Here is a 23,755-nt window from a genome sequence, read left to right on the forward strand (position 1 = left end):
CAGTAAAGAGTTCAGTGTAAAGTGGTCGGGTAAACAACAGTCGAGGAGAATTCAGTCGGGTAGGTAGTCTGTCAGTAAAGAGTTCAGTGTAAAGTGGTCAGGTAAACAACAGTCGAGGAGAATTCAGTCGGGTAGGTAGTCTGTCAGTAAAGAGTTCAGTGTAAAGTGGTCGGGTAAACAACAGTCGAGGAGAATTCAGTCGGGTAGGTAGTCTGGCAGTAAAGAGTTCAGTGTGAAGTGGTCAGGTAAACAACAGTCGAGGAGAATTCAGTCTGGTTGGTAGTTTGGCAGTAAAGAGTTCAGTGTAAAGTGGTCAGGTAAACAACAGTCGAGGAGAATTCAGTCTGGTAAGTAGTCTGGCAGTAAAGAGTTCAGTGTAAAGTGGTATGGTAAACAACAGTCAAGGAGAATTCAGTCTGGTAAGTAGTCCGGCCGAACAGTCGAGGAGAATTCAGTCTGGTAAGTAGTCCGGCAGTAAAGAGTTCAGTATAAAGTGGTCAGGTAATCAACAATCGAGGAGAATTCAGTCAGGAGCTAAGTATTGGTCTAGGATGTGATCAGACAAACAATTGAGTTTGTTCTGGTCATTTCACCGTCAGACTTACAATTGAGGAGAACTTACTATGGCAAGTGGCCAGGCAAGCAATTGTTGCAAGTTTTGTGTAGTACCTAATTACCTATGTAAGTGGTCTTGTGATATGTAGCATTGTAATTATTGAGCAGTTGTCAATATTTTATCTTCCCACAATAAGCCTGAAATAAAATAAATGCCAGTAGTGGGAAGCTGATTTGAATGTCAACCCATAAAACCAAGTTCTCTTTATCAACAATATGCTGTAGTTACCTATCAAGAACCGAGTTGAAGTTCTGGTTTAAAATTGTATATTTCTGTGATTTTAACATTTGAGTTTTCTTCTGTGTTACTTACCAATAGCTTTGAAAATGGAGGTTTTCTTATAATTAGTTAATCCTGGCCAACGTTAGGAAGTTTCCTGGAGTCTTAAAGAAATATTATTATTATGCAGTATTTTATAAACAAGGAAGACGAGGCAAGGACTTGCACATAAATCATTTGATATCCAGTAGGACATATTTAAAATGACCATTGCAATGAAATATCAGCATACTGTTGAAATAATTAAATGTGGATATGTTTATCATGACGAGACTTGAATTAAACTGCTTTTTCTTGTGCAGGGTTTGGAGAAGGCTAAGGAAGCAGGAAGGAAAGAGCGAGTCCTGGTCCGACAGCGTGAACAGCAGTCCATGGGGGATCAGATCAATCTGGACCTAACCTACTCGGTAAGTTAGTAACATTGAGGAATGCTAGGTATGCTGACCCTGTGATTTAGCTCTCATGCATTAGGACTGATCTGCCCTTGTTCTTTCTTTGTCATATGAAACAGCAAAAGGAGTTTTCAAATTTGTTAATCTCATAATCAAACAAAAACGGCTGTTCCTTTTTATTATGCCCCCGCCATAAAATGGAGGGGCATATAGTGTTGCCCATGTCCGTCGCATCCCGATTCAATGTTAACACTTGGCAACTTCATTCCTTCATTGATTTTGGTCAAACTTTAAACAAAGGTCAAATATGGGTATACCTCTGACATCCTTGTGTTTCAGGGTTCCAAGGTCAAGGCCAAGGTCACTTGCTATATATAGAAAATCATCAACTGATTCAATTTAAACACTTAGCAACTTCATTCTTTCACGGATTTTGGTCAAACTTTATATAAAGGTCAAGTATGGGTTTACCTCTGACATCCTTGTGTTTCAGCATGGTAATAACATACAGACATTTTCTAGTTTGAATTATTTTTCTTGATCTTCTTTCTCTGTTCAATCTTAAAAAATGGAATTTAATTGCTTCCACTAATATTTCATGACAAATCAATTACTGGTACATCAGAGAATGATTAAGTGTTAGCGTCCATTATATGATTACATGTTGAATCAATTTTATTAAGACAATTCTAAAATTGAAAACTGCAAGGTTGTTTTAACTGCTACTTTATCAGAAAGTATATTTCATGGTTGTGATATAAAATGTAATAAGGTTTATGTTGTGTTGAGTACATTGGAAGTATTTTTTATTTGTTTTCCTTGATAGTTTACTGTAGTGTTAAACTTATTAATAAGAATGATGTTTGTCTGTCCACAGGTTCTGTTTAACTGATTAATAAGAATGATGTTTGTCTACAGGTTCTGTTTAACTGATTAATAAGAATGATGTTTGCCTGTCTACAGGTTCTGTTTAACTGATTAATAAGAATGATGTTTGTCTGTCTACAGGTTCTGTTTAACTGATTAATAAGAATGATGTTTGTCTGTCTACAGGTTCTGTTTAACTGATTAATAAGAATGATGTTTGTCTGTCTACAGGTTCTGTTTAACTGATTAATAAGAATGATGTTTGTCTGTCTACAGGTTCTGTTTAACTGATTAATAAGAATGATGTTTGTCTGTCTACAGGTTCTGTTTAACTGATTAATAAGAATGATGTTTGTCTGTCTACAGGTTCTGTTTAACTGATTAATAAGAATGATGTTTGTCTGTCTACAGGTTCTGTTTAACTGATTAATAAGAATGATGTTTGTCTGTCTACAGGTTCTGTTTAACTGATGTTTGTCTGTCCACAGGTTCTGTTTAACTGATGTTTGTCTGTCTACAGGTTCTGTTTAACTGATGTTTGTCTGTCTACAGGTTCTGTTTAACCTAGCCAACCAGTACGCTGCTAATGAGATGTTTAACGAGGCCCTCAACACCTACCAGGTCATCGTGAAAAACAAAATGTTTAGCAATGCTGGTATGTTACACTGAAAACTAGGGTAATGTACGGACAGATATCCTGTTAAAGATAGATGAGTTCTGTTACTGATGGTGTGGTATCTAAGATAGATAAGTTCTGTTACTGATGGTGTGGTATCTAAGATAGATAAGTTCTGTTACTGATGGTGTGGTATCTAAGATAGATAAGTTCTGTTACTGATGGTGTGGTATCTAAGATAGATAAGTTCTGTTACTGATGGTGTGGTATCTAAGATAGATAAGTTCTGTTACTGATGGTGTGGTATCTAAGATAGATAAGTTCTGTTACTGATGGTGTGGTATCTAAGATAGATAAGTTCTGTTACTGATGGTGTGGTATCTAAGATAGATAAGTTCTGTTACTGATGGTGTGGTAATCTAATACATTTATCAAATTAGATATTTCTATTGTAATCCATATATTATATTTACAGATTATTATCCCCCGCTTTCACCAAAACGGGGGATATTAATTTGGGTCTGTCTGTCTGTCACGTTTCGTTTCCATGCAATAACTGCAACAAATGTTAACGGATTTTCTGCAAACTTGGTCACAGGGTTAAATGCCTTAAGGGCTCCGCCAAGTTCGAAGACCACTTTCAGCAGACACCATTTGGCAGTGTTATGGCCCCTTGAATAATGAAAAATGTCAATATCTGCCAAGCGTCATTTCCGTGCAATAACTACAACAAATGTCAACCGATTTTCTTCAAACTTGGTCACAGGGTTAAATGCCTTAATGGCTCCGCCAAGTTCGAAGACCACTTTCAGCAGACACCATTTGGCAGTGTTATGGCCCCTTGAATAATGAAAAATGTCATTATCTGCCGCGCTTCGTTTCCGTGCAATAACTACAACAAATGTTAACAGATTTTCTTCAAACTTGGTCACAGTGTTAAATGCCTTAAGGGCTCGTCCAAGTTTGATGACCACTTTCAGGGGACCCTATTTGGCAGAGTTATGGCCCCTTGAATAATGAAAAACATCATTATCTGCAGTTTCTGCTTACTGGTAATAACTTACCTCTGTCTTTACACCTATCTCGGGCACTCTTTGGTTTTCGTGTGATAATTGCTGTAGATATTGTTTAGATGTTTCAACCAAATTCTGTATGCGCATCTGTCTCATTCTAAGTTTTCCAACTGTGCATATTTACGGATAATCAATTAGGTATAGGGCTTTTTTTTTCTTCAAGTTTCAAGCTTTACATTATGTCTCAACAGCACGATACTCACATGTTTAAACCTAACCTCAATAATGTTAACCTATGATATGTCCTGCAAGCGAGGGATATACATTCCACGAATTTGCTTGTTTTAAATAAAAATTCTTCCCATTGGTAAAAATGCATGAAAAAATAAACTTGAAGTATGGAGTAAATATTTACAGATTGATCACCAACACAGTTATGCTAATTGATTCTTCTGAAAATCAGAAAACTTTTATGGACATTCTGATGTGTTAGGATTAGATTGACTGTATTGAAAATTAACTCTTTAAAACATGTTGTGATTGATTTGTGATTAAATAAAGATTTTTTTAGACATGATGTACTTTAACCATTACAGGTCGGTTAAAAGTGAACATGGGAAACATCTACTTCAGACAGAGAAACTTTCCTAAGGCTATCAAACACTATAGGATGGCCCTAGACCAGGTGCCAAACCATCACAAAGAAATGAGGTCAGTAGGAACGCTCAATCAGGGCCTCTTATCCTTGTTCTGATACATAATATTTTATGTTCAAATGTGATGTTATCGTGTTCATATATGCTATAAAGCAGTTGTATACTGATAGAATATATTAATGTGTATGCTCCTGTTTCTGAGTGGCTGAAGGAGAGTGGTAAATCTTATTTGAGATATTTTTTTACATTTCAGAATTCAAATAAAATCCACGAAATTAAATCCCCGCGAAAACATAAGTTTGGTATGATAAAGATAGGGAAAATCAGAAATCAGCGAAATATAATGTCCTTGAAACAGACTAGTATATGAAAACCATGAAATTTCAACCCCACAAAAATAAATGATTCTACAGGAAACTTGTGGTATGATAATGTTCATTGTAACATTGAAAACCACTATTTTAAGGATTTAAGATGTTAATAGTTTCAATATCACCGTTACCTTTGACAATTGTCGTTCATTCAACGTAGAGTATGTCTATCTATGTTTACTGCATACTTCCCACCTCTCACAATGGAAAAGTGTGGGCAATAAATCACTTGCTACCACAGTCCACTGCACACATAATCCCCTTTCAAGGCCAATCATGATTACATGACCATGAAAGGGGGTGTGCCCAGTGGACTGTGGCCACAAATGCTGTAAAAAAGGGGAGATAATCAATCAGTGAGTAACGATGAAGTCAATACAGTAGAGGATAAACTTAGTTGACACATTTCAAATAAGGGGAAAAAATGAAAGTTAAAAATGGTAATTTCATGATTGAAAAACACAAACAGATTTCCTTATCACGTGAGAGGATAAGCATTTCCCGGAAAAGTTTATAATCTTAAGGAGCTGTTCCTTTATACAAAATTGCACATTCAAATATACCATTCATTGAAAGAACTGGAATTCCTTAGGGATTGATAAACCCTTACATTGTATATATGAAAATGGTTTCAATATCCTGTACCTTTGCCACATCTTGAAAATTAAACTGAAAATGTAGTCAGAAATTCAACATTGTTTCCCGTATTTTGAACAGACACTCCTTACCTTCCCTGACACTGGACCTGGATAGTAATCCAAAAACACTTGTATCCATTATGAAGGATACACTCAGACTGGGCTATTGAGAATCTTACCTGGTTATGATTAGTACTCACTCACATAGGTACATGTAAATTATCTGCAGTGTAGGGTAGGTAAAAAGATTGTCCAGGTGAACATTTTTTACTCAACTTTTCTGTTTTGTTCGAGTTGGGAAGCATGCAGTAAGCCAGTTATTGCATGATTTCTCGTCACTCGGGACTTATTACACCCTCGCTTCGCTCGGGTGTAATAAATCCCTTGTTACTCGAAAACCATGCAATAACCTTTACATATCTATATTACGGTAAGGCCTATTGTCCTACACATTTGTTGTTCTTTCCTAGATTTGATTGAGTAGATATTTACACAATTTGTCTGAATATATGATCACCACAGGACCAAGATTATGCAGAACATCGGCATTGTGTTTGTAAAGATGGGCCAGTACACAGATGCCATCACATCATTTGAGCACATCATGTCGGAGGCCCCAAGCTTTAAGACCGGTTTTAACTTGATCCTATGTTATTTTGCCCTGGGGGACCGTGAGAAAATGAAAAGGGCTTTCAACAAACTTCTTATAGTGGATCTCAAGGTTGATGAGGAAGATAAATACCTTCCACACGGAGTAAGTGAGCAATGACCTCATTAGATCTGAGTAGTTTTCCAACTTTGATTAGTTATAATTTGCTGTTAAGTGTTTTAAAAATATTAAATGATACTCTATTTTTCGAAATGTTTAATTGTACTCACTTGATCAAGCTTTGACTCGGGTGTTATTATTTTTGTAGTTTGAGTATGTTATTTGGTTTGTTTGGTTGGTTCTATAAACCAAACCAATGCAGACTTTAAATAACAGGACATCTAAACCTAATGACTGTATACTTTTGATAATGTTGTTTGTAATTTAATGTAGATTTCTGTGGTACATGGAAATCAGTGTGTTGGGTTTTTCGTAACAGTTGTTCTCACTTTTCAAAAGTTGTCATTACAAGTATGTTAATAACAGAAGTCTGGAGATATATTTAACAGTGTAATAAGATAGTTGATGTTACTTAATTCCAGTGCTTCAAATTTATTGTTTGCAGGAAGACAAGCACTACAATCTCATACTGGAGGTGATCAAAAATGACCCCCTACGACAGATAGAGCGACAGAGGTACGTCACAAAACATCCGCAAACAAATTGGGCATCCAAAACTTTCATGTAATCCAATCCCTTGTTTTGGACACTCATGCTTATGAATTTATGTGATCAACACAAGAAATAGCTAACATATTTATGAGGGTAATTGATTAACACAATACTTCTCTGTTGCATTACAATATAATGTACAATATACAATATAACCGGATTGACAATGCTGAGTGGTTATCTTCATTTCCTTATCTGCTTTTAGGAAGTATGAGGCAGAGAACTGTATCAAAACAGCAGCCAAGATCATTGCTCCAGCAATAGAAACTTCGTTTGCCTCCGGATATGACTGGTAAGTTATTAAAGATTCCTATAAAATATGTATATATAAGGATGGTTGGAAACACTGTTAACTTTATATTATTAGTCTGGCCCACTAAACTTTCAGCTTTAACTACTTCTGCAGCTAGATTGTTCCAATGGTAAACTACCCAATTACTGAAAATGTCCTTTCTAGTATTTAACTAACACTGCTTCCTTAAATATATTCCCCTAATGGCCCCTTATTGTATAAGGCAATTTTAAAATAATCTGCAATTGTATATGATATCTTCAACATTTGTGTGGTGTTTCTGCTGCTTACCTTCGTGATGTTTCTGCTGCTTTGCTTCGTGATGTTTCTTCTGCTTACCTTCGTGGTGTTTCTACTGCTTACCTGCATGATGTTTCTGCTCCTTACCTTTGTGATGATTCTGCTGCTTACCTTCATGGTGGTTCTGCTGCTTACCTTTCTTATGTTTCTGCTGCTTGCCTTTATGACGTTTCTGCTGCTTACCGTCGTGATGGTTCTGCTGCTTACCTACATGATGTTTCTACTGCTTACCTGCATGATGTTTCTGCTCCTTACCTTTGTGATGTCTCTGCTGCTTACCTTTTTGATGTTTCTGCTGCATACCTTCATGATGTTTATACTGCTTACCTTCATGGTGGTTCTGCTGCTTACCTTTTTGATGTTTCTGCTGCTTCCCTTCGTGATGTTTCTTCTGCTTTCCTTCGTGATGTTTCTGCGGCTTACCTTCATGATGATTCTGCTGCTTACCTTTTTGATGTTTCTGCTGCGTACCTTCGTGATGTTGCTACTGCTTACCTTCGTGTTGTTTCTACTGCTTACCTGCATGATGTTTCTGCTGCTAACCTTCTTGATGTTTCTTCTGCTTTCCTTCGTGATGTTTCTACTGCTGAACTTCATGATGTTTCTGTTGCTTACCTTCGTGAGGTTTCTGCTGCTTACCTTTATGATGTTTCTGCTGCCTACCTGTGAAATGTTTCTGCTGCTTCCCTTCGTGATGTTTCTCCTGCTTACCTTCGTGGTGTTTCTACTGCTTACCTTCATGATGATTCTGCTGCTTACCTGTGAAATGTTTCTGTTGTTTACCTTCGTGATCTTTCTACTGCTTACCTTCATGGTGGTTCTGCTGCTTACCTTAGTGATGTTTCTGCTGGTTACCTTCGTGATGTGTTTGCTGCTTACCTTCGCGATGTTTCTGTGCTGCTTACCTTTGCGGTGTTTCTGCTGCTTAGCTTTTTGATGTTTCTGCTGCCTACCTGTGAAATGTTTCTGCTGCTTAGCTTTTTGATGTTTCTGCTGCATACCTTCATGATGTTTCGGCTGCTTACCTTCATGATTTTTCTGCTGCTTCCCTTCGTGATGTTTCTGTTGCTTACCTTCGTGATGTCTCTGCTGATTACCTTCGTGATGTTTTTGCTGCTTACCTTTCTTATGTTTCTGCTGCTTCCCTTCATGATGTTTCTACTGCTTACCTTCATGGTGGTTCTGCTGCTTACCTACATGATGTTTCTACTGCTGAACTTCATGATGTTTCTACTGCATACCTTCGTGATGTTGCTACTGCTTACCTTCATGGTGGTTCTGCTGCTTACCTGTGAAATGTTTCTGCTGCTTCCCTTCATGATGTCTCTGCTGCTTACCTTAGTGATGTTTCTGCTGGTTACCTTCGTGATGTGTTTGCTGCTTACCTTCATAATGTTTCTGCTGTTTACCTTCATGATGTTTCTGTTGCTTACCTTCGTGAGGTGGCTGCTGCTTACCTTCATGATTTTTCTGCTGCTTACCTTAGTGATGTTTCTGCTGTTTACCCTCGTGATGTTTCTGCTGTTTACCCTCGTGATGTTTCGTCTGCTTACCTTCGTGAGGTTTCTGCTGCTTACCCTTGTGATGTTTCTGCTGGTTACCTTCGTGATGTGTTTGCTGCTTACCTTCGGGATGTTTCTGCTGCTAACCTTCTTGATGTTTCTTCTGCTTACCTTCGTGTTGTTTCTACTGCTTACCTGCATGATGTTTCTGCTCCTTACCTTTGTGATGTTTCTGGTGTTTACCTTCGTGATCTTTCTACTGCTTACCTGCATGATGTTTCTGCTGCTTACCTTTGTGATGTTTCTGCTGCTTACCTGTGAAATGTTTCTGTTGTTTACCTGTTTAAGGGTGGTTGGTGATAAAAAAAAAGATCTGTTTCTGTTACAGGTGTGTGGAGCAGGTGAAGACTTCCCAGTACGTTGACTTGGCTCATGACCTGGAGATAGACAAAGCTATCATGTACCTCAAACAGAAGGACTTTAACTTGGTAATGCACTGTCACTCGAACACTGGTTGCAGTAAACTTTAAAACTGCTTATATTTTGATATACAATTTATTTCTCTTTTCTTTATCATAAAATGTAGTCAATGTGGTAAATTAAACACTCTAAATTTTCATATGTATCACATGTATTGTTGGTGATGTCACCAAATAATTGACGACATTGCCTTACCTACAGTAACTGATTTCCTTAACTCTTTCCACATGTAATCTTAATGACATGACCATCTTGATATTAGTTCAATGTTATCAACCATAAAATGTAAATATTATCCTTATTAAATTTAACTAGTTAATCTCTATTATCTTAAAATGACTATTGAGCATGGTTTCTGTTCTCAGAATATCGGCAAAACTAAATTATATGAAATTAAATGATTATATGTATATCGCTTATAAAAGTAAGTTTAGGTTTCTGCTTTCAGTTGACATAAACGTATTGTTATTAGATATGCAGGTTTATAGCTTACACACAAAGCTTAACAATGTACCGGTAAATCTCATAAATTGGAATAAATGTTTGCAAAACCGATGAAATGTAGCGTAATTCTATGATTGTACCACAATTCTATGATTTGTATGTTTGTAGGCAATTGAAACACTGAAATCATTTGAGAAGAAAGATTCCAAAGTAGCAAGTACAGCAGCCACCAACCTGTCCTTCCTCTACTTCCTGGTAAGTCGACCACACCCCCCAACCTGTCCTTCCTCTACTTCCTGGTAAGGCGACCACGCCCACCAACCTGTCCTTCCTCTACTTACTGGTAAGTCGACCACGCCCACCAACCTGTCCTTCCTCTACTTCTTGGTAAGGCAACCACACCCACCAACCTGTCCTTCCTCTACTTACTGGTAAGTCGACCACGCCCACCAACCTGTCCTTCCTCTACTTCTTGGTAAGTCAACCACACCCACCAACCTGTCCTTCCTCTACTTACTGGTAAGTCGACCACGCCCACCAACCTGTCCTTCCTCTACTTCCTGGTAAGTCGACCACGCCCACCAACCTGTCCTTCCTCTACTTCATGGTAAGTTGACCACACCCACCAACCTGTCCTTCCTCTACTTCCTGGTAAGTCGACCACGCCCACCAGCAGTACCCAAACTGAGCAGGCATGATAACCAGAGCTACAAGCATGCAATATTTGTTTCAATGAAATGTTCTCCACTTGTCTGCTTTGAATTGCCATCTCACCAGGTCACAGCTTCCAGGTATGTCTCCCCGTCTGACATCCCTGTGTGACAGTCAGTTGTAATCTTTTGATGCATAGAATATTGGCTTGAAATGAACTCCATATAGCTTGGAGTTTGTTTGGCAATACAATTTAAAATATTGAATGACGAAAAACAATTGTTTGCTTAAAAAAGATGCAAGATTCTTGTAAACATTTATTGGAAATGGAATTTGATGAGAAAGAATAAAACATAACTTTATCCCCATTGTTAATTTCTGTGTAACATTGCTAACATTTAAAAGACAGTTTAAAAAATGAGAGTGAAAGCATTAGTAGTGATTTTTTGTGGTTTATCTTTGATTAATGAAGTTTACTCTTGTACAAATATCTGAAAATAATCAAAATTGTATGTGGAAAAAAATACAAAATTCAACTCTCTATTGAGTTTTAGAGGTGAAGATTCTGAACCAGGATCTTGTAAATATTTGTAAATATTTGAATTTGTAAGACAGCAATATAAATCACAAGTTACTTATTCTAGCCTACTCTGAACCTTTGGTTTGGTTTTGATAATAGTATACAGCACTCACTGACTGCCAATATTTTACTATCAAACACATTCACATGGTTTGAAATGTATTCTTTCCTTTTTTGAACAATGGCCAGCATGGAGAGGTATATTACTATAGCACTTTGTAGTTTTTATTCTTTCTTTCATTTTCATATTTCTTTCAGTTAATGCTAAATGTTAATGTTATTTTTATGATAATGATTTGACAGACTTCTTTGTTTAAAACATAACTTCTTAATTTTCTACATGTATTTTTAAATATTTAAGAAATAATATTCAGTAATAAGATAATAATTTATTAATAAAAAAAATATGACTACCCGGTATAAAGGAGATGCTTATATAAGTGAAATGAAATGAAAGATAGTTATATTCTAAAATATATAACTGCTAGTGTTTATAAGCCAGATTAAATTTAACTATGATACCAAGTGTATGATATTACAGATATTCACGGCTTTAGTTACTAGGCTTTATATCGTTAATTAAAGTTATAGTGACAAGTGTCTTCCTTGTGAACTATTCTTAGTAAATCAAATGTTCCGTCTCTGTTCTTCAATTACTTCTTTTCTTACTAAAGGTATCAACTGACAAACAAAATATTTTGAAAATTCTTACAAAAACAATGTTCATTTGTATTAGTAACAGTATTCATTTGTGTTAAATGAAAAATTTAGTCCCAAAAGAATATCATTGACAAATCTATTTGCACACTTTAGTAAGTTTGATGTGGAGGTGGTGGTGGTGGATAAATGCAGGGCTAGCACTGGGTCTTTATTCAGTTTTGCCAAATTTTGATATGTTCCAAACAAGTGCTCATGATGGCGCACAATCACGGACCAGTCCCCCCACCCCCACCCCCCTAATGTATCCTATGTATCTTGGACAGGAAATGAATTATTGCAATGAAGAAAATTTTCTATGTTTCATGACTATAAAACACTAACACTGCAAATAATTTCATTTTTTTATTATTTCTGTGACATTCCCTGGCCTTCTGCATCCCAATTTCAAGGCCTTCTACATTCACACAGGCTGCTCCTTGTTGCCAAAGTGCCAGGATGAGATATTTCATCTGTTAAAATGAAGAAAAATATATAAGAGAACTTAACATGCATATTGGAGAAAATCTTTTTCACCAAAACCAAAGGCTGATCATTTAGGAATTTACCAACCCTATCAATAGTTGAATTGGTGGTTATTTATCTCCATACTATCAGTTGATAATTCTTAGTCAAAAATCATTTGTTGGCAAAAATGCCAATATATATTCACATACAAAAACAAAAAAATTGGCAACTTAAATATGATTTTCGGCAAATTGTCTTCCCGATCAGAGTGCAAGAATGACACAATTCAAGATGTACATGTCATTTTCAGTGCCCTGGCAATTATATATCTGTTACTGCTTAACAAAATTAAAAAGAAAGTCGTTAAAAATATCCTGCCTGTGTCCCATGTGATGTAAGCACACAACCGTGCCTCGTTATTGCCTCCCATTACTTCACAGGATTTATATCAGTACATACTCTAATCCAATTAAAACAACCCTTTCCCCTCCCTAACTTACCCTATTGTTCTCCACAGAGCACCCCTCAGAACTAGACAAAATAGCTATAATTGGATAATTGGCGTTTTGATATCAGATAGAGTCATTGTGTTGACAGGTGACCATTTTGTAAAAACACAAAATAGTTCCAACACCTGACCTTGCCATTCATCAGAAATGCATTCAGCCGTACCATCGTAGTACCCAAGTGGTGTCCGGGAGCTAAATTTACCTGTAACAATTGCTCTAGAAACAGATATTGCCAAAGTTTTTTTCTATTGTCAACAGTAACTTAAGTAAAAGCCCCTCGTCTACATTTTCGCCAAGAGCAGTTTTAAATTGCCAATTATGTTTTACTTTGGCCAGGCTGCGGCGAAGTCCAGGTGTTTATAGCGTCCAGTATGTCATTCCTGGTATACCGGTGATATGATCATTGACTATCAGAGGTAGTGTCCTCTTCAGTCTGCTTTATATCTCTAACCATGGCCAAAATAGGGTCTTGGATATATAGTTATTGAAAGGTGTAGGTACAATATCAAAATGCATATGCATGGTTGTTTGTTAGGATTTTTGAGTCCTAAGGTCATATGAAGACCGTGTCCACAGGTAATGGTCCACTATATATAAAGGGCCACTTGAGTCCTAAGGTCATATGAAGACAGTGTCGTCAGGTAATGGTCCACTATATATAAAGGGCCACTTGAGTCCTAAGGTCATATGAAGACAGTGTCCTCAGGTAATGGTCCACTATAAAGGGTCACTTGAGTCCTAAGGTCATATGAAGACAGTGTCCTCAGGTAATGGTCCACTATATATAAAGGGCCACTTGAGTCCTAAGGTCATATGAAGACAGTGTCCACAGGTAATGGTCCACTATATATAAAGGGCCACTTGAGTCCTAAGGTCATATGAAGACAGTGTCGTCAGGTAATGGTCCACTATATATAAAGGGCCACTTGAGTCCTAAGGTCATATGAAGACAGTGTCCTCAGGTAATGGTCCACTATAAAGGGTCACTTGAGTCCTAAGGTCATATGAAGACAGTGTCCTCAGGTAATGGTCCACTATATATAAAGGGCCACTTGAGTCCTAAGGTCATATGAAGACCGTGTCCACAGGTAATGGTCCACTATAAAGGGTCAATTGAGTCCTAAGGTCATATGAAGACAGTGTCCACAGGTAATGGTCCACTATAAAGGGTCACTTGAGTCCTAAGGTCATATGAAGACAGTGTCTACAGGTAATGGTCCACTATAAAGGGTCACTTGAGTCCTAAGGTCATATGAAGACAGTGTCTACAAGTAATGGTCCACTATAAAGGGTCACTTGAGTCCTAAGGTCATATGAAGACAGTGTCTACAGGTAATGGTCCACTATAAAGGGTCACTTGAGTCCTAAGGTCATATGAAGACAGTGTCTACAGGTAATGGTCCACTATAAAGGGCCACTTGGAAGTGACATATCACTGTAATGTCCTAAACTGGATATAGTAGTATGATGCTGTACCCTTTGTTCTGACAATGATCTTACCAGGTGTGTCAAGAGAGCCCACGCCAAACACTAAATGTATGTTAAAGATGTCTTTTGAAAACGCCAAACACTAAATGTATGTTAAAGATGTCTTTTGAAAACGGCAAACACTAAATGTATGTAAAAGATGTCTTTTGAAATCAAAATAAAACTAGTCTACAACCATTACATTGGATACTTATTACCAAAGTTAATAACAGGTAGTGGACTGTGAATTCTACGTATACTACTTATAACTTGTGGTACTTCAGAACCTATTTCAGATGTAAGAGTAGACTTAAACCTTTACGGAGGACTCTTACTTCGTTCTTAACAAATTGACCACGGGAATAGATATGAAGTATTTTGACTGATGACATACAGTTACTTACCTTCATGTTCACACTAACAGACCTTGTAAAGGCAAAATCAAATGAGTGTAAGTGAACATTTCTTCAGGATAATTTTACCTCAAACAGTAACAAGCTTAAGTAATAATAATAAAAAAGTTACGTACTAAATTGAAACTTCGTATACTGCTGGCATTAAAGTTATGTTTAATTTTTGTTTTGTTATTGTTTTTAATTGATTTAGATATTAAGACAGTTATATTTATGACATGTAACTGTATGCATGTGTTTTGTATGCCTTCATGTTGAATGTTACCTTTTCTGTACTGATTCACTGCATGTTTCTATAAATATCAAACATTTTTAGATATTCATAATTGTATTGTTGTAGATGTATAACTTTGAATCCTGATTTAGGATGTTACATTATAAAATTTAACTGTTAAAGTTTAAACCAACACAGCTGTTGTAAAAGGATACAGCTTGGCATGTTACCTGTTTAAACAGGCAATCTCTTTACTTCATTACATCTTTTGTCTTTTTAGTTTGATTGAATAAATGGTTCTTGTTAAAATGCCAAGTGTTTTTGGAAATATATGGATATCACTGTCAGCAATGAGAAACTTGTTTCTATTAACAGGAAGTTGATTTGGTTGTATGTCTGTTTGTGTAGGAGAATGACCTTGACCAGGCTGACAAGTATGCTGAGCTTGCCATGTCTTCAGATCGCTACAACCCTGCAGGTCAGTCTGATATGTTAGCCAGTGCAAGTATATCAATAATGCCATTTCCTTTGGGGATTGTTGGCCAAGTACTCATGTTCCTAATCAAATTGGTGACAAATTACATGTTTTTACTACTGTTTATCATATGGGTTTTAATATAAGGAGTAACATGTTTTAAAGATTCAACTTCTTTCAAATAACTTTGGAGGGTGGTATGTGGTGAGGTCTGGGTTTGACTGATTGGGAGTTTTAGTGTTTCGAGTATTAGACTATGGAGGTCAAGTACTCTTTAACATTTTAAAGCATCAAATTATTTATCTACCTTATTTGTATAAAGATATCCAAAACATTAACTTGAAGAGACCTTCATCTAAAATGACTTTGTAATGTCTATGAGTTAGATGACTTTGTAATGTCTATATGTCTTTGTTATGTCTGTGACTTAGATGTCTTTATAATGTCTGTGACTTAGATGACTTTGTAATGTCTATGACTCAGATGACTTTGTAATGTCTATGACTTAGAGGACTTTGTAATGTCTATGACTTAGATGGCTTTGTAATGTCTATGACTTTGATGACTTTGAAATGTCTATGACTTAGATGACTTTGTAATATCTATGACTTTGTAATATCTATGACTTTGTAATGCCTATGACTTAGATGACTTTGTAATGTCAATGACTTTGATGACTTTGTAATGTCTATGACTTAGATGACTTTGTAATATCTATGACTTTGTAATATCTATGACTTTGTAATGTCTATGACTTAGATGACTTTGTAATGTCTATGACTTTGATGACTTTGTAATGTCTGTGACTTAGATGACTTTGTAACTATCTGTGGTGTAGATTACTATGTAACTGTCTATTATGTTTGTCCTTACAGCACTTGTCAACAAGGGAAATGTGGTGTTCAAACGAGGTGACTTTGAAAAGGCCAGAGAGCTCTTCAAGGAGGCGTTACAGAATGACTCGTCTTGTGTGGAGGCCTTGTACAACTTAGGTAAGGAAAAAAAATGTTTTGTCTAGCAGATAGATTTACTGGACCAAATGTCCAGTAAGGATATGTTTCTCCTGGTAAAGACTGTCATGATGCAATATTATAAGGTAAGTTTTCTGATGTATATGTATACAATACATATCTGTGTCTCTTTCTGTAGAATGCATGAAACATGGATTTTATATCTGTTCCCAGGTTATCAGGCTTGTGTATAGTTTTGTGGTGTGTTTTTGCAGGGCTGTGTAACAAGAGGATCGGCAGACTTGAGGATGCCCTCGACTGTTTCTATAAACTACATGCCATCCTACGAAACAGTCCACAAGTCATGTTCCAGATAGCAGACATGTATCCTTAATACATTTCTATAAAGTTGTTTAGAGTTCCCAACTTATCCTCACTGTCTCTAATATTGAAAGGACAGTTTGGATTCAAAAAAGTTTAAAATTTGTAAAAGCAAAATATTTCAATGTAAGTTTTCGTTTATGATTGATTGTGTTTAACCCTGTATGTTGACCGCAGCTAGAGAAATGTTCTGGTTTAGTCTGAGATTGTTGTGACCATTGTGACCTTGACCTTTCTCAGACATGACAAGCTAGATGACACAGCCCAGGCCACAGAATGGTAAGGACCAGTGTTGTTACATCACCTGACATACACTAACACCCTGTGCTATATTTGTAAATAAGATTTTAAAACTGTATAAGCTCAAGATTCAGCAATGTGTGTATCATACACAAAAATATCAGTAGGACTTACAAGGTGTCGTTTTACAATAATAAATCAGTTTATCAGTAGGACTTACAAGGGTGTCGTTGTACAATAATAAATCAGTTTATCAGTAGGACTTCCAAGGTGTAGTGTCCAATAATAAATCAGTTTCTCAGTAGCACTTACAAGGTGTCGTCGTACAATAATAAATAAGTTTATCAGTAGGACATACAAGGTGTAGTGTACAAAAATAAATCAGTTTATCAGAAGGACTTACAAGGTGTAGCGTACAATAATAAATAAGTTTATCAGTAGGACTTACAAGGTGCCGTTGTACAATAATAAATCAGCTTATCAGTAGGACTTCCAAGGTGTAGTGTCCAATAATAAATCAGTGTATCAGTAGGACTTACAAGGTGTTGTTTTACAATAATAAATCAATTTGTTTGTGTAGGTCCTGTGTGTTTTTGGTTGAGAAAAAATTAGAAAAAAAACAAAGCCTTCCAGAAGGTTTTAATACATTTCAGTGTATTTAAGAGGACCTCAGTCAAATACTGTGGTTACAGAGACAAAATAGGGTTAACAACACTACTAATATCATCCTATCTTCTGAGATGCGTAAATTATAACTAGGTGTGTCATGTATCAGTCTAGGTACTCTAGGTCATCAGCTGGGGGGGGTATGGCTTTGTCAGGTCCACCTCACTTGATCTTTTTTGATTTGACCGTTTCTTCATTGGGGATTTAGCGTTGTCGGCTCCCTTTGTCTTTATTTATAACCGAGCTTTGACATGTCACTCCTCCTTATTTATAGGACTATTTCTACAATGGGGGTATAGTGTTGTCGGCTCCCTATGTCTTTATTTATAACTGCGCTTTGTCATGTCACTCCTCCTTATTTATAGGAATATTTCCACAATGGGGTTATAGCGTTGTCGGCTCCCTTTGTCTTTATTTATAACCGAGCTTTGACATGTCACTCCTCCTTATTTATAGGACTATTTCCATAATGGGGGTATAGCGTTGTCGGCTCCCTATGTCTTTATTTATAACCGAGCTTTGACATGTCACTCCTCCTTATTTATAGGAATATTTCCACAATGGGGTTATAGCGTTGTCGGCTCCCTATGTCTTTATTTATAACCGAGCTTTGACATGTCACTCCTCCTTATTTATAGGAATATTTCCACAATGGGGTTATAGCGTTGTCGGCTCCCTTTGTCTTTATTTATAACTGGTGTCGTTGTACAATAATAAAGCAGTTTATCAGTAGGGCTAACCAATTGCCGTTGTACAATAATAAAACAGTTTATCAGTAGGACTTACAAGGTGTCGTTGTACAATAATAAATCAATTTGTTTGTGTAGGTCCTGTTTGTTTTTGGTTGAGAAAAAATTAGAAAAAAAACAAAGCCTTCCAGAAGGTTTTAATACATTTCAGTGTATTTAAGAGGACCTCAGTCAAATACTGTGGTTACAGAGACAAAATAGGTTTAACAACACTACTAATATCATCCTATCTTCTGAGATGCGTAAATTATAACTAGGTGTGTCATGTATCAGTCTAGGTACTCTAGGTCATCAGCTGGGGGGGGTATGGCTTTGTCAGGTCCACCTCACTTGATCTTTTTTGATTTGACCGTTTCTTCATTGGGGATTTAGCGTTGTCGGCTCCCTTTGTCTTTATTTATAACTGAGCTTTGTCAGATCACTCCTCCTTATTTATAGGACTATTTCCATAATGGGGGTATAGCGTTGTCGGCTCCCTATGTCTTTATTTATAACTGAGCTTTGTCATGTCACTCCTCCTTATCTATAGGACTATTTCTACAATGTGGGTATAGTGTTGTCGGCTCCCTATGTCTTTATTTATAACTGAGCTTTGTCAGATTACTCCTCCTTATTTATAGGACTATTTCTACAATGGGGGTATAGTGTTGTCGGCTCCCTTTGTCTTTATTTATAAATGAGCTTTGTCATGTCACTCCTCCTTATCTATAGGACTATTTCCACAATGGGGTTATGACGTTGTCGGCTCCCTATGTCTTTATTTATAAATGAGCTTTGTCATGTCACTCCTCCTTATCTATAGGACTATTTCCACAATGGGGTTATGACGTTGTCGGCTCCCTATGTCTTTATTTATAACTGCGCTTTGTCAGATCACTCCTCCTTATTGATAGGGCTATTTCCACAATGGGGTTATAGCGTTGTCGGCTCCCTATGTCTTTATTATTGTGACTGTTTGCTCACCAGGTTCATGCAGTTAATAGGAGTCGTACCAACAGACACGTCCGTACTGGCTAAGACCGGGGAGATCTACGACAACGAGGGAGACAAGTCACAGGCATTCCAGTATTATTATGATGTACGTATTTGTTATAATGAGTCACAATCTAGTATTACAGCATATTATGATGTATGTATCTATCATAATTTGACAAGTCACCTGCAGGCTTTCAGTCATTATTAAGATGTCCATTGATGCACTACACTATGATTAGTTGAACTAACAAACATTTCTGAAACTTTTGTGTGTGAAAGTACTGCCAGTGAAAGTACTGCCAGCGACCTTGTTGTGGTATCTAACAGATTTTATTCCTGTTCTAATAAAAACATATGTTCCCATTGTTAAAGGTTTAATCAGATTTCGCACTGATGTATGTATATATTAATTCAATTAATTTCATATTCATACATATTCACTAATTAACTTCATATCCAAACCAAAGGAAAATTTAACCAAGTGGAAAATCAATGATGCAGGTTTTCAAATCAACTTGAATTTTATTTATACTGCAGTGCTTCATTTAAATGATATACCATTTATAAGTGTTGTAACTTATAATATTTTATTTTTTCAGTCATATAGATATTTCCCATCCAACATTCCTGTGATAGAGTGGTTAGGAGCATATTACATAGATTCTCAGTTCTGTGAAAAAGCCATCCATTATTTTGAGAGAGCAGGTATAGTACAGTAAGTATTTGAAGTTTACTGTGTGAAGGTTTACTGTGTGAAGGTTTACTGTGTGAAGAACAGTAAAGTTTGTCATGTCAAGTAATGACTCCAATGAGAAACTTTTATGATAGACCTCTGCAACAAGAAACTATAACCTTAGAAAAAACTGTATAGTCAGGTTTGACTGTAACGCAAATTCAACCTTTTATAAGAGACCACCTATATATTCCATCCTGACAGACACAATGTTACAGGCAGACAGGGTGGGGGTCACAAGAAAGATTCTTTTGTACTGTAAATTGTTTGTTATTACACTATGGGATATAATTTTTGCAGATACGTACAATAATCATCGGTAAATACGCAATCCTTATCAGTATTGTAATACAAATCTGGATTCTAAATGGAAACTTGACCATGTTTTATGAGATTCTTGTCAACATAATCCAATATGATGACAACTATACCTGTACTTTACAGACCCGCCCAGGTGAAGTGGCAGCTAATGATAGCTAGTTGTCATCGTAGAAGTGGAAATTACCAGAATGCTTTAGAAACTTACAAACACATACACAGACGATTCCCTGAAAATGTAGAATGTAAGTAAAACTTATCTATATGGTATAGCATTTACAGGCTTCTGGAAACTTACAAACACATACACAGACGATTCCCTGAAAATGTAGAATGTAAGTAAAACTTATCTATATGGTATAGCATTTACAGGCAGAAGCAAATAACAGAAAACTGTATTAAGAGTTTCATATTCAATAAATTTGTTTACTTTTCTTTGTACTGATAAGTTTTTCATAAGATATTTTCATGTTTAATTGTTGAGTTATATTGATATCTGATCACATAAACTCGGAAGATGGAGCTATAGGGTTGGTGTGGCTGGTTACTTACTATGGTTGTAATATTTTCCTTTTTGTGTTAAATCATTTGGTTGGATGGTCCTTATTATTAAATCAGGACTTCATTTAAATTACAGGTTTAAAGTTCCTTGTTAGAATATGTTCTGATCTGGGTCTAAAGGAAGCTCAGGAATATGCCACAAAGTTAAAGAAAGCAGAAAAGACTAAAGAGATGCGGGAACAGGTCAGTTGTAAAATAACTCGTAGTGTAGCAGTTCTCTTTCATCTTGTATTCCACAAAATGATGTGTAATATGTTGCCACATAAATTTCGAAAATGCCAAAAGATATTTGAAAACAAAAAACAAAATGACAAATATTTGCACAGTTGTAAGTGTTATAGTTGGTTTAACACATGTCTGTCCAGTGAGCTACAGTAATAAATCCTGTTATGTGTACCTTTCCTTGATACAGAGAGCCAGTAGTGGAACAAGAAGAGGAAGTGGGCGTGGCCGGAGAGGAGGAGACGATACAGGTATAAGCTATGTTACAGACTAATAAAACCTTTTACCTGTAACTGAGCGAGATCAGGTTATCTCGGTCGAGGGTTAAGATTCTGTAACAAAATCCCAACCGAGGCGTAAGCCGAGGTTGGGATGTTACAGAATCTTAACCCGAGACTGAGATAACCCGATCTAGCTCAGTTACAGGTAATTGATTTTTTCTCTCGCACCTTTAGCTCAAAAAGAACTATTCAATTTTGCTAAAGCTACATTTGAATGCTTCCGCGTAAAAATGTAGATCGTCCTTACATAGATTACAACGTATTTCACAGTGTAGATTATATTTTATCTACATCATCATATACCTAACAATATAAAAAATATACATATAACGACAAAACAGAACATTTATAATGCAAATTGACAATTTCAAGCAGGTAAAGCGCGAATGAATACATCTCAGTGTAAAAATTCCACGAAATGTCACGTATAGGTACAAGACAGATCGGACAAGATAGAAAAATCTAGCATGGGGATGATGTGGGATATCTCTGTCTGAGGTGGGATATCTCTGTCTGAGGTGGGATATCTCTGTTTGAGGTGAGATATCTCTGTCTGAGGTGGGATATCTCTGTCTGAGGTGCGAGGAAACTCAATTCAGAGGCTTAGCAGGCTTTTTAGGAAAACATGATTGTAAAATTTTGTACAGATAATTAATGAACCTTTTCATGTGGGTTTAGAACAAGTAAAATGAAAATTGTGTCGGGGTGAATTTCTTTTTAAGTTTGTTAGATCTACAATGTACATAGAGTGATATGTTAGATGAGGCTAGCTAAGATAGATGGTTTCATGTAGAGAATTTGTATATGTAGTTTGAATGGGCCAGTCACCCTTAAAGACAGAAGCTTTGGTAATGAATACAAAAAGACTTGTACAGTCTTACTGCAAGGCTAGAAAATATAGTCATATAGTCCAACACTCTACAGGTCTATCATATCTAAAGGTTTGTCTACATAATAGGTCTATCATATCTAAAGGTTTGTCTACATAACAGGTCCATCATATCTAAAGGTTGTCTACATAACAGGTCTATCATATCTAAAGGTTTGTCTACATAACAGGTCTATCATATCTAAAGGTTTGTTTTTACGTCAACTATATTCTAACCATTGTTTATCTATACTGGTATCCTGTAATCTGTCTTACAGAGGAGAGTAGTGGAAGGAAGACCAGCGGTCACAGGAGAGGTGGGAGCAAGAAGCGACCCAATCTGGACGATGTGGATGATGGCGCCTATCAGGTGTCTGGTAAACAGGAGATAGGTTAGTATATATACTAGAACCAACTAGAATACACAGTTACCTTCCCTTTGCTACATAAATAACATATGTATTTTGTCATGCTTTAGTCAGTGTCCCTGCAGTATTATATATACATAGATAGCTCATATGTTTATATATATATAACGGTCAAATTTGTTTGGGTTGTCCTGTTTTGTGATTAACCAGTAACATCAGTTGTTTGTCCAGTTCAGATTCAGGCATTACTTTATAACTGGTCAAACTCATCAACAGCTGTAGGTGTGTTGTTATCACATTGTTCACTATCTGTAGAAAGCATTATGGTATATTATATTTTGGTTGTTATATTCATTAGATATTGTGCAGGTTTGGTATTGTGCAATCAATGGAGCCAGCAATTTTACAGGCAGCCCTGTGACAAAGTGTTTATATTATGTATTGTCACATTATCTAAAGGCCGAAGGCAAGGGGATTTTTATTTCTTTCAAATATTTCAGTGAAGAACCTTGTCAGTTTATATAAATATATAACCAGGAACAATTAATCACAACATGCTCAAGCGTCACCAGTAAGTTGGTACTTATATTTATTGGCCTACTGGTTTTGCCTTTTGGTGCGAGGCTTCATCAGGACAATTTAAAACAACATTCCCCACCCCCCTGAAGTACTTTCAGGGTTCAGTTTATATTGTGACATACTATAGGCATGTTTGTATAAAAATGTTGCAACATTCATTTTCATTATTAGTTTGATATATCTGTTACATGTGATCCATTCATAAATCTACCCCTTTTCATTTATTCATTATTGCTAAATTAAGGAGAGGATGTCAAAAACGGTAGGTATTGTGTTGGTACTTTCTTCCTCTGTAATCTTTCAGAAGCCTCTGTGTTATACTGTACCCATCTATATACCATCTCTCCATCATACTAATGTTTTCTTCAATAAACACTTGGTTTTTAGATTAAGACGAAATCAGTTTGGTTTATTTTTGCCTATGTTTTATTGCTTTTACTGCTTCAGTATACATATATTTCTTGTGTGATTGATAATTCATGATTTATTTATAATTTTTTTACTTTCTAGTAAATTTTTGTTTACAAGCTCAGTTCTTGCCAAAGGACTAATCAGAGTATGAAGCACCTGGCTTTCCGTTTCAGGATTATTATTTTCAATTGAA

General features: G+C 36.4%; 1 protein-coding gene across 7 annotated transcripts in view; it reads left to right on the forward strand.

Annotated features, from left to right (window-relative positions):
• LOC110442229 (intraflagellar transport protein 88 homolog) overlaps positions 1-23,755 on the forward strand; it is a 42,973-nt gene that overhangs the window by 16,663 nt on the left and 2,555 nt on the right. For 2 of the 7 annotated variants that reach the window (XM_021485720.1, XM_021485724.1), the window contains 20 exons: positions 1,198-1,302; positions 2,707-2,809; positions 4,380-4,494; positions 5,971-6,202; positions 6,663-6,733; positions 6,975-7,061; positions 9,252-9,351; positions 9,956-10,042; positions 11,208-11,216; positions 15,194-15,263; positions 16,136-16,252; positions 16,486-16,594; positions 16,832-16,870; positions 19,213-19,324; positions 19,821-19,936; positions 20,399-20,517; positions 20,910-21,016; positions 21,246-21,306; positions 22,483-22,596; positions 23,396-23,413. In XM_021485720.1, the coding sequence (XP_021341395.1) occupies positions 1,198-1,302; positions 2,707-2,809; positions 4,380-4,494; positions 5,971-6,202; positions 6,663-6,733; positions 6,975-7,061; positions 9,252-9,351; positions 9,956-10,042; positions 11,208-11,216; positions 15,194-15,263; positions 16,136-16,252; positions 16,486-16,594; positions 16,832-16,870; positions 19,213-19,324; positions 19,821-19,936; positions 20,399-20,517; positions 20,910-21,016; positions 21,246-21,306; positions 22,483-22,596; positions 23,396-23,413 (1,891 nt within the window). The remainder of the gene's footprint in view (positions 1-1,197; positions 1,303-2,706; positions 2,810-4,379; positions 4,495-5,970; positions 6,203-6,662; positions 6,734-6,974; positions 7,062-9,251; positions 9,352-9,955; positions 10,043-11,207; positions 11,217-15,193; positions 15,264-16,135; positions 16,253-16,485; positions 16,595-16,831; positions 16,871-19,212; positions 19,325-19,820; positions 19,937-20,398; positions 20,518-20,909; positions 21,017-21,245; positions 21,307-22,482; positions 22,597-23,395; positions 23,414-23,755) is intronic. The other 5 variants (XM_021485721.1, XM_021485725.1, XM_021485726.1 and 2 more) reach the window with 3 other exon arrangements.

Source organism: Mizuhopecten yessoensis, unplaced genomic scaffold (assembly GCF_002113885.1).
Source record: "Mizuhopecten yessoensis strain PY_sf001 unplaced genomic scaffold, ASM211388v2 scaffold716233, whole genome shotgun sequence".
Taxonomy (NCBI): domain Eukaryota; kingdom Metazoa; phylum Mollusca; class Bivalvia; order Pectinida; family Pectinidae; genus Mizuhopecten; species Mizuhopecten yessoensis.